Below are 12,488 nucleotides of genomic sequence, written 5' to 3'. Positions count from 1 at the left end.
TATTTTACCACCTGCGTTTATTACCTACACCCCCCAATTTTTGGGGGGTCCATTTTCTTCAGCTAACTGACCTGGTTGCTTATAACATGGTACGGTCTATAACGCAGTCAGGTTCTATGGCTCCCAACTATCGTGTTATAGCGGGGTCACACTGTACTTGGTTGAGGGAAGATTGAAATCATCATCCATATTTCTCACATTTTGAGAGGCACAGGATTTAATGTTGATCAGATCCAACTAAAACTTAGTCAACAACCATGTCACCAAGTACTGGTCAAGTGAGGTAATGGGTAAGTGCTTCTTTGTCTGTATGTTATGTAATGGGAGAGAAAACATTCAAGCACATGCAGTATTTTTTCCCAAACATTAACGTGTGTGTATGTGTGTAATTTGGATTTTTAACATAGCTTTAACAAATTTCAGTCAAATTGCTATGATGTCTGCAGTGTGGCAGTTTATAGTGATGTCTTGCACTGAGGCATCATGCCACAGATATGCAGCATTATGTCCCACCTAATCACATTATCCTGACACTTGGCCGACGAGTCCCAACATTTACCTCTTAACGCTGAGCACCATTTTTATAAGATTTTGGTATTACTTTGCCTGGATTCGAACCTGCGACCTCCCACATCCAAGGCATCCACTCTAACTATTTAGGCCATCAGAGCAGTCCCCCTAATATCAATGTGAATAATCTCATTATAACTTAACTTCCACAGAATAGTATTAAGAAGAAAGCAAAACAAAACTCAACAGACAATACCACACAATATACTGTATTTCATGTATTTTTTTGCAACCTTTAATTTTTCTTGAATAATCTAGGTATACCTTTTCTTAAATTCAAAGGTATATTTTTTCATAGATGGAACTTTATTTTTTCTCAGAAATACCTTTAAATTCTCATACATGAGTTTTACAAGGAAGATTTATGTTTGTGAAAATGATCAAATATACCACAGTACCAGTTTTATTTCCAAAAACTAACGAATAATTAACATATTGATCAAATACAATTAAAGTAATTTTTTGTGTTGTTTTATAAATCATGTGATCATATTTTGAAGTGTTAAAATTGGGATGGTTCTCATTTCAAACGGCTTCCAAAATACGCTGAGGTATGATCTAGATAACATCCAATATTGTTTTGCTAATTGTACGATATAAATAGTGATCAATTTTGGGTATGTTTTTAAGTGAAGCATTGAAAATAAAACAAAACAAAAGAATCACCAATTATAATTGTGCAGAAAGGTACTTATCATTTTATTAATTTTTACCAAATATTTTCACATTTTTTTAACCTGAATCAAGAAGTTCATGTTTCGAACAGCTTTGAAAAAATACAGATGTACAATATAGATACACTAAACTAAATATCTATTTTTTCTGAGCACGTTTGATATAATCCCAAATGGAAAACTTTTGCTGTCTCAAAACTGACCAGGAAGGTCTTAAATCATCTCTCACTGAAATGGTAATAATCATCTCTTGCTGAAATGGTAATTCTTGTGTTAACTGAGAATCTACTCTCAGTCATTGATCCACCGTTATTTAGTGAAAAAATACAATGACTGATGCATAAACTCTCTTACTGTCATTAAAATATCTCCTTTTTATTAGGAACTGGACAAAGGCCTTTACAGTGTATATCCTTAAATATTATTGTTAATGAGTGCTCTTTATTAAGTTGGTCACCATAACAAATGACCATGTGCATTTTAAAATGAGTTATCATATATTCGTATATTCTATCTTTTAAGTACTTGTACTGTTTTGACTTGGATATAATTAAAATTTTATTGTTAATCTATTCTACAAAACACCTCTCCATTGTTATCTTCATTGGCGAGTGGAAATAACAACTGGTGATGCATGTGATTCCTCGTCCTTACAACATCTGCTGTATAGAAATGGTTTTCATAATACACTGTCAGGTTTTCATTTGCCTAGAGATAACTTCCTTTCCCTATTGTTAGCCTCACTGATTGGACTTCTGTTGAAGCTTGCCCTCTATCTGTTTTGAACTTGAATAATCTGGCCAAAGCTCTAAACATACTCAATTAGCCTGTAAAGAACACTGCATAGCCATGTGGTTCTTATGAAAATGTATATCATAATTAAAACAAGAATGAGTTGTTCATTTAGAGGGTTTTTTTCTCTCTCCCCAAAAGCTACAAATAAATACTGCCCTGAATATATACATCCTTGCACAATGACAATGTTGTTTCATCTCTCTCTCTTTCTCTCTCTCTCTCTCTCTCACACAAACACATATACACTAGAAACAAATTTTTCTCTTGGTTTTTAAAAAAAAATCAATTTGATAATGAGGTTAATGTTGCTGTAAGAATACAAGTTCTTGACAATGTGGGCTCATACTGTTGCCTACAATTTACCAATAACCCATAATATCATCTTAACCATCTCGCCAACACAAATAGCTAAAAAGAAGTATGCTTTCAATACTGATGAGCTCGCACAGAGAGACATTATTGTGTCAGCCATTTCTCCAGTCACTCTCTTTAACACTAATAACAGCTTAAGTCCATTTCAGTACTTTTTATTTCTATTGTAGTTGGTTTGAGTTGAGAGCAGGATGAGAAGTTTTTTTTTTACTTTTTATTTAAATTATTAGTACTGTTAGGTTGTTGAATATCGTGTGTTCTGTAGACCTTGTTCAGGTACAATCTCTTTATTTTTCATACAAGGTCAGTACCACAATATAATAATTACTTATTTTACATTTATGTTTTCATACTCTGAAATTAATAATTATTTTTCATGTACGAAATATTACATGAAATATGGTACCAGATGTTATCAGATAATTGTCTGTCTAGTACACAAACCTGACAAGCACTGTGAAGGTCCATCACAAGGAGATACGCCAATATTCCCACTGACTTTCAAACAAAACTTTTGGAAACGTTCCATGTCTCCTTTACCAAAAACTGTTTCATTCAATTTTCAAAGAACATTTGCAGCCAAAATAAAAGTTTTAACATTTTCACTGCTGTAAAACAATATAATGTATTTGCAAATGGATAGGAAGCAAGTTCAGAAGAACCAACAAAATTATTCCTTTTCATCGTCAAAATAACCTCAAGGAGAAAAGAAAAAAATGAATACCAAAACAAAAAATTAAACTTTTGAATCAGACAGGTGCAAAATAGTACAATGAAAAAAGAAAAACAGCTAGAGTGATAGTGGCAAGAGGAAGTGGTGGATTTTTGGGCTATATATTTAACTTTACTTTAATACACTGGTGGAAAATATTTATATCACGCTTGTTGGTATAATACCTGGATTTGCCGTACTATGTTGAGGACTCGTGTCTTCACCTTTTCATCTTTTTCTAGTCCGTCTTTATTCAAGGTCTCAGCAATTATCTGGACTATGCGAGGAAGGTTGGAGTTATTCTCACCAAGGATAAGTGGATGATTCCTAAAATTTACAACATGAGTGAAATTAAACTTACCTGAAAGGAATTTTAAAATGTTTCACATTGTTTTATTTTCCTGACTGACAAGTAGTCATTCTGTACTATTGGTATAAATCACTATACATTAGTGTTAAAAATTTTGTTGATTCTAGTAAATTATGCATATCAGTGATATTCTTTTTGTTTCCCTTTTGTTGAAATTGGCAATGTTTACTGTCTTAAACTGGCAATTTCACCAGTGAAATGAAAATGGAATTGAGAACACAAATGAAATGTAGAAAGAATGCAAACAAAATGAAATGCAGAATGAATGCATTGTGAAGAAAATGAAAAGGTCAAGTGCAAAACATTGAATGATGAAATGGCAAATCACTATGGAATAAATTTCACGAACTGATCTGAAAATCTACCTTTTTTCAAGCTGTCACTATTTTTCCATGGTCAAAATCCATTTCACACATGAAAATTTAAATTTTTTATAATGGCAGATAATTGTTCAACTGTTACAAGCAATGACAACTGTTGAGGAAGACATAACAAAAAACAAATTTAAGGGCAGATGAACCTGGTGATATCACCACCAGTGCAAATATATTTTTATACCAACTACAGTAGCATTTATATTTAGGTTTAACATAATTAACTTCAATGCAGACTACAGTATTTTATGCATGTACTATCTAAATGCAAATGATGAATGAAAGTGATCAACACAAAATTTCATGCATTTCTAAGACATTATACAAAACATTACAAGATTATACTTGAAATGCAAACATGCATAGAATGCACAAATTAAATTCTGATTTGGCAAAATTACAATATTTGTATTATATATTTATGGTAGTCCATATGTAAAGACATTTGACAATTTAACTGTGTCACTAACTTTATATGGAGTTATGTTTAAGAAAATAAATATCAACAACAAAAATAAATAATAATAAGAAAAAAGAAAAGAAATCATGACCATAAGGCTCAATTCTTTCCAGTGCTGTTGACTGCATATTTTACAAAAAGAACTATATCAAGACTTTTCTAGTCTGTACCTTCATTCACTCTCAACGGCATATCAGCCATAGCTGTCCAGTATGTGCAGGTCTTTATGATATGATGCTTTATATACAAGTTAAAATATAGGTCACAATTACCTAGTTTAGTTTTATAGGTATTGCAGTAACAGTACCCAAGAAATGCATCTTTAACACGTAATTTAAACAAAGTCACTGAGCAAGAAGTGCGGGTCACAGAGACATGTTTTGGCAAAAATTGATACAGAAGGTATCGAAAGATGATTCTTGGTTGGATAGTATCCATATAACAACATATCTGATCATGAACCAAATTAAAATATTTCTGAACCAAAACCATTAAAAGATGAAATGTTGGGCTGAATGAGCCTCTTTTTTTGTAAGCCTCCCCCCCCCCACCTCCCAGTCACGTGTTTCAGTCAGCCGACCATCCCTGTTTCTCATTGCTGACTGTAGCAATTTTTCCCACTATTAAAACTAGTGGAAGAAGAAACACATATTTGCAGGGTGGGGGCTAAGAGTGGTAGTACAATGACCCCGCTGTTACACTCCCCCAACCAACCAACAAGTGGCCATCAGCATTTTTGGCCAGAAACCCTTGACTTTGTGCTTAAAATACCAGGATCATCACCCCTTGACAGTTGCATTTGTGTTTAAAATAATAGGACTGTCACCCTTTGACCACAGTTGCATTTGTGTTTAAAATAATAGGACTGTCACCCCTTGACCACAGTTGCATTTGTGTTTAAAATAATAGGACTGTCACCCCTTGACCACAGTTGCATTTGTTTAAAATAATAGGACTGTCACCCCTTGACCACAGCTGCATCTGGGTTTACAACTTAGCACTGATATGCACAAAAACAAATTAATATCATCAAGAATGCAATTCTCTTACAGACGCAATCATAAAAGATGCCCCCTTTGGAGTTATGACGTATCAGCAGTGATATACACAAAAACATGTTAAAATCATTGAAACAAATATAATTTTCCCTGATAGGGTCAACCATGATCCCCCAATCATGTTATAAAGATTTTGCAGTGATACACACAAAAACATGTCAGTATCATCAAAAATTGAATTCCCTTGATGAAGGCAACCCCCAACACCCAGTTTATTTGAAGACAGCAGATATGTACACAAAAACGTGTTAATATTATCAATAATATAATTCCAGTGTCTGAGGCAATCACAAATCCCCACTCACCAGTGTTATGTCGACACAACAGAGATAATATATAAAAAAAAAATATTAATATCATCAATAATGTAATTCCCTGAGAGGCCATTACATGAGATCCCGCTTGAAGTTATGTCAATAATGCAGAGATATACACAAAAACATCTGAATATCATCATATATATTCCCTCAAAAAGGCATTATAAGAGATACCCCAATTCTCTGCTTTTGTCCATGAAAAAAAGGCATTAATACTGAAGCTGATCATGCAGACATGAAACTAATCACTATGTCAAGCTCTGCCAAGAAAAGACTAACATAAAATAAAAGAGTAATCTTACATTTCCACCAAATCACAAAGATAACTGTAGACATGCACAGCCTCGTCTTCATCCTCCCACACTGGTAACCATGACAACCAGTGAGGCAGGATCTCATTCACATTGATGCATGATGAGTTGTATTTGCAGATCTTTATTACAGCTGCAATGGCATTCTCTGTTGCATTTGCATTGTCAACCGATCGAGACTCTGGTTCTTGAATGACTGACAATAACCGTGGAATACATTCTGAAAGACAAATATATTACACTATAATTGTTACAGGCCAATCTATAATGATTCATGAGAGACCAATATAATTTGGCAAATTTTCCACTTTTATGGACCACAACGATAAATTCCATTGCTTTGTGTTATAGTCTCCCACCATCACCTAATACACTGTGATCATAACCACAAAACTGTTACATATACGTAACTTGTTCTTCCATATGAATGCATTTACAGTTTGGTAAAAAAAAATCCAAAATGTTCACTGTAATGGCAATACTTGATTTCTGACACACACCCATCCCATCCACCCAAGCTACAAGTCCAAGTATTAGACACCTCTTGCAGATGTCAGCTCATGGAGAACCATGTACCCTGTCAGATGAGTTTCCACCTAGCAACAAAGAATGAAAAGTAGTTGAAAAAAGATGTATGATTGATCAGAAAGATGTATGATTGATCAGAAAGGTGTATGATTGATCAGAAAGATGTATGATTGATCAGAAACATGGATAGATTGATCAGAAAGATGTATGATTGATCAGAAAGGTGTATGATTGATCAGAAAGATGTATGATTGATCAGAAAGATGTATGATTGATCAGAAAGGTGTATGATTGATCAGAAAGATGTATGATTGATCAGAAAGATGTATGATTGATCAGAAAGGTGTATGATTGATCAGAAGATGTATGATTGATCAGAAAGGTGTATGATTGATCAGAAAGGTGTATGATTGATCAGAAAGGTGTATGATTGATCAGAAAGATGGATGATTGATCAGAAAGATGGATAGATTGATGGTATCACAATATCCCTTCACTGAAGCATTGGAACAAGTCCCTCACAGCGACTGTGTTCCACTGGCTGAAAAGAATTTCCAGGGATCTAATAGAACTCCATGTCTTCTTTTCACCTGTCGAGTACTGAATCCATTGCTGATCCTCCTGAGAAGATCCAACATACCAAATTTGGTAATATAACTTTTATTAAGCTGACATGTTCACAAAGTACCTGCAGACATGCCAACCCTAATGACACTGTCTCAGTAAGGCAGTCAAAAACTGCTATTGTAAAGCTGGAAAATGTATTCAGAAGTTTGGTATTTGAAACATGCAGCGATGGTAAATATTATGTTCAACTGATAAGTTTGTAAAGCACACATAGACCTTATTTAACACTAGTACAGTTGCATAAACTTAAGTTCCAAACTCTATGCAGCTGAATGGCTTGTTGCTATCTCTCAACTTGACATAATTCCTGGAATTTGTTTCTATATCAAAATCACATCTCCTGCCATGAGACATACTCAAACTGACATGTGATGTCCAATAAATGTAATTTTGTCCCATCCTGCATTTATTCACAAGAATCTGAATATTCATTGTTATTCTTCTATGCTGATTATTTGCACTTTTTAAGAAGCTTTTTTGTTTTGTTTTGCCTTTAACATGCATCGCTTGCGTGATGCCATTTTTAAACAATTCTATAATCTACAGTTTGATCATGCAGATGCTTCACACGAAAACTGCATTTAGCAAGGGTAGCTGATCATGCTTGGTTCACATATGGAATAATGGCAACATCCAGGAAGAATCTGAACCACCATGATAATGCCATAGTCATCAGAAATTAATTGATGGTATGCAACTTTATGAATAGTATTTTCAGGAAGAGATGATACATAAAAACTTTAATAACCAATTAGCTTAGTATTATTGGCTGAGTCAGCCCCCTTGAATAGGAGTGATTCCTCTTGGCATGTTTAATTTGTACTCATAATGGTGGTAGTGTTGTTTTAACCATTTACCACTGCTTTGTTCTTGGCATTGTTCTGGTATTTGTATTCTGGGGGGGGGTATTTGGTGCAGGTTAATTTATAAAATTAAATATCTACAAAAATGCAAACTCTGATAGGAATTTAAGTATCAATGAGAAAGTAAATATGGTTCCCACGCTTTTCTAACGATAAATTTCCAGGTCATTTCCAGGCTTTTTCCAGGATTAAATTAATTTTTCAAGGTTAACATATGACCATTTCTGAATGGAATTAAAGTACATTTTAGATTATAAAACATGCATTTTCTAAATCTAAAGATGTTTCTTTTTCAAGACTCTCCAAAACATACAAGTCAGAAAAGATGATCATGTACAAAACCACAAAATGTATCACACGAAACAAGTTTGATTATATTCCTATAAATTGGCATGTAAAGTCATTTCAATGTACAGAATAAAAATTCTAACTTTATTTTGCTGACCTGCATTATGTTGCTAAGTGGGAACAACATAATGAACATAAATTAGTTTTGTTTCTTTTCAAACCTTTCATTCAAAAGAATTCTATAGCAAAATATATATATATATATATATATATATATATATATATATATATATATATATATATATATATATATATATATGCATGTTATAGAAAGTAAAAATTTCCTATTACAGTATATAAAAAAAACTATAAACACAAATAATTAGAATCTTGTCTTATAATGAAAAGAGTTTAACCCTGAATTTATCTGTGCCAATAAAATCCCAAACAAGATTTTTCAAACAACCGAATCTCCTTAAAATGATCTGCTTAAAAATCCATCATTTAAAAATGTCTTCTTGTAATTCGTTAAACCAGTCCCCAAACCTGTACTGATACAGAGGCACCGTATCGTTTTTAATATATTATACAAGGGATGACAATTTCTCATTTCAGCTCTGAGATTCAACACTTTGGACTACAAATTTGGTTTAAAACGAAAAGCAGTCCATTTTCTGCTCCGAATTTCCTCTGAATATTCCCACCCCATTTTTCATATTTGGACATTTGGGTGTGGGGTAATTTCAAATGCATATAGAAAATTTGGAATTTGCTGCCACCGTGCGGTAGCAACATATGGTAGTCACCTACCAGCAGGCCTATACAATTTAAATGTATGTTATATCAACTTATATCTGTATGAAATCAATAGGAAAACAATTTATTTTCTCAGAAATGGCAAGTATTATAATCGTTATGTCTTTAATCCGCTGAAAGACTGACGAAACCACGGCATAGATGAAACCTGACCCTGTACTCGCCATTTGCATTACTAGTCACAGGACTTCATAAATCTCAAATGATGACATCGGAAGTCCAATTGTCACATGATATCAACAACAAACTCCTTTTTAATGTTGTTGTACAGAAATTCAATTATATTAAATGAAAATCTGATACTTTTAGTAAAAACTAGCAATCTGGCCAGTCTGATTTATCAAAGAGAAAGCACATGTCAACGTGGTAGTCACATGATACAACAAAACTCAAGAAGTTGTTCTTGGAATATATAAATATGGAAAATTTTGTGTTGTTTCGTTTTTGTATTTTTATTACAACTAGTATACGACTTTCATTTAATATTGTTTATTTTTTTTCTCTACAACATTTCAAAATGTGGGTTGTTAGACTTTTTTTTAACAGGTCACATTTCATCAACAACATAGTTTTTATCTTGTCCTTCAGCAAATTAAAGACATAATGATTACAATAGTCACAATATCTGAGAAAATAGTTAATTTTCATATCGTTTTCATGCATGTATCACTTGACCTAACAACGTTTAAAGTTTGCTAGGCCATCCGGTAAGCAGCTACACTTTGCCACCACCATGTTGGCCTCTTATGATGCTAGACTGGTTTTCATGCCTTCCATGTAAGGAAAGATACAGATATCGAGCTGACTTTGAAAATAAAAGTCTACTGGATGAATCTAATCCAATGAGCGTTTGGATAAACTCAGCATACATGTTTATTGCAGGCACCCAAATGATCCGTATTTCATCCTCCGTATATTATGATTAGAACTCGACAAATTGAACTCACGATCAGTTTAGTTATGACTCAATTACGTGGTTGTTTCGAGCATCAAGTGCTGGTGGAAAATTCCCAGGTTTTTCCATCTTTTATCAATATTTGCAAAATTACATGACTTTTCACGGTCGGGAAAAAAATTATTATTTCTCCCGACTTTTTCCTGATTTCCTGGTAGCGTGGGAACCCTGAAGTAAAACCTCCAAAACTGAGACTACTGGGGTTCTATGAGATATTTTTTATATCCCGAGTTTACTGTATATAAACTCTGTGAAATTTATAATGAAAACTGGAAAACGGTTGAGACTTGATTATGATGAATGCCATTCAGACCCCAATCCAGTGGCTTTTAAGATGACAGACTAGGGGTGAAGTTTCTAATTTAATTTTTTTATCATAGAAAATTCATCCCAAGTGAACATCTGAAATAGATGCAGTGAAAATCCTTTATGAACCTGCAGAGACCTGGCTTATTCAGTGACCATCCGAGGTCTGCGATTTCAAGATTTGCCATTTCGTTTCACCTATAATCCCACCACATGCTGTCCCTTAATTTGTTTTACTTTGGTTTAGCAATTTAAGGCTTAGCAACGCATAACTGTTATTTAGAGCTGAAGCAAATGGAGTAGAGTGCCTTGCAAAAACCACAGCAGCCTTACAAAATGGTAGGATTTTTAAGTCAAACTTCTGGACACAAGACCAGTATACTTACCATTGAGACACCATGGTTCTGTCAGCGTAATGACCATTTAAACACCATGGTTCTGCCAGCATACTGACCATTGAGACACCATGGTTCTGCCAGCATACTGACCATTGTGACACCATGAATCTGCCAGCATAATGACCCAATTAGACACTATGATCTGCCAGCATACTGACCACTGAGACACCATGGATCTGCCAGCATAATGACCATGGTGACACCATGGATCTGCCAGCATACTGACGATTTAGACACATGGTTCTGCCAGCATACTGGTGATTTAGACACCATGGTTCTGCCAGTATACTTATCACTGAGATACCATGGTTCTACCAGCATAATGACCATTGCGACAGCACGAGCCTGCCAGCATAATGACCACTGAGAAACCATGGCTCTCTACTACCACTCTGACCATAAAGAGTGCTCAGCATTACTGCACAAACTTGTTTACCAACTGGGTGGGAAAAAAAACCTATAAAAAAACCCCAAACAAACAGCTTAAAAGAAGTTACCTGCACATGTCTGTGCGTAACTCTCCCCTCCAAACTGTGCCATTACACCGATGCCATACGCTGCTGCCTGGCGGACTTCAGGCTGCTTATCACAGACATAGCTCAGAAGGTTCTGCAGGAAAAACTCCTGGTATTTCACTGAGTGCTGAAACGACAAAATAATGATAAAAATGTTAAAAGACATCATTATCTATACTTTGGAAACTTCAGAGTTCATTTTAAAAAGATGTCTATGTCTCTGAATGACCAGAGTACATTTTAAAAAAAACATGTCATTATCTGAACCACAAGAGTCCATTTTAAAAAAAATGTCTGCCTCTGAATCACCAGTCTATTTTTTTGGCAGATACTCTGCTTATTCAACAAGTACTCATCAGAGTACTTTTTCACCATACTTTCAGTAGTTTCTGTTAGCACAAAGTTATGTTAATTCTGAGTAATCATGTTATGAATTTATTAACAGCATTGATTTCAATTTTCATCACAAACTAATTATTAAAAAATTATTATTTTTACAAACCAGTATTTATCAGAAATTAATCTTGAATACTATATATATATATATATATATATATATATATATATATATATATATATATATACACACACACAAACGATCCTTTATTCACAAGATGGACACATATCATGTATGCAAGGATGGGGATTTTTTTTTTTTTAAAAAGATATTTAGAAAAAATCCTTAAGTTTTGGAAAAATTTCATATAAAAGAAGAAAATAGAGTCAATTTCTAGTATTTACCAGCATATGTTGATGTTCCGCTAAGTACATGTATTCCTTTGTAAGACTGTAAATCATCTGGAGATTTTCAGTAGAGATGTCGGTTTTGGTTTGAATTTTTAAAATAATTTCTCAAGTGCACTAAATATTTACTTATTTGTTGAGGAAACATGTTTTTCATTTATTTTCCCTATTGGATACAAATCTTTCTTAGGTGTTCCTTGCTTATTATATTAATAGTGTAGCTAGTAAAATGTAAACTTCATTGTCAACAGTACCTATTTGTATCAACACACTCTAACATCAGCACAGTATCTTTCACAGGTGTTCCTTGTTTATTATATTAACAGTGTAGCTAGTAAAATGTAAACTTCATTGTCAACACTACCTATTTTTATCAACACACTCTAACATCAGCACAGTATCTTTCACAGGTTTCAGCCACTATAGTGTAAGCTT

At 33.9% G+C, this 12,488-nt stretch overlaps 1 protein-coding gene across 1 annotated transcript in view; it reads right to left on the bottom strand.

Moving 5' to 3' along the window:
- LOC149798941 (importin-5-like) overlaps positions 1–12,488 on the bottom strand; it is a 154,801-nt gene that overhangs the window by 13,302 nt on the left and 129,011 nt on the right. Inside the window, exons 24-26 of the mRNA XM_089957857.1 lie at positions 11,292–11,436; positions 6,005–6,233; positions 3,309–3,450 (exon numbers count right to left, since the gene is read on the bottom strand). Coding sequence (XP_089813983.1) covers positions 3,309–3,450; positions 6,005–6,233; positions 11,292–11,436 — 516 coding nt within the window. The remainder of the gene's footprint in view (positions 1–3,308; positions 3,451–6,004; positions 6,234–11,291; positions 11,437–12,488) is intronic.

The sequence above is a fragment of the Sinohyriopsis cumingii genome, chromosome 5, assembly GCF_028554795.1.
Source record: "Sinohyriopsis cumingii isolate HCF-2022 chromosome 5, ASM2855479v2, whole genome shotgun sequence".
Classification (NCBI taxonomy): Eukaryota; Metazoa; Mollusca; class Bivalvia; order Unionida; family Unionidae; genus Sinohyriopsis; species Sinohyriopsis cumingii.
The sequence above is the reverse complement of the archived record's forward strand: the minus strand, read 5'-3'. Positions and strand labels throughout refer to the sequence as shown.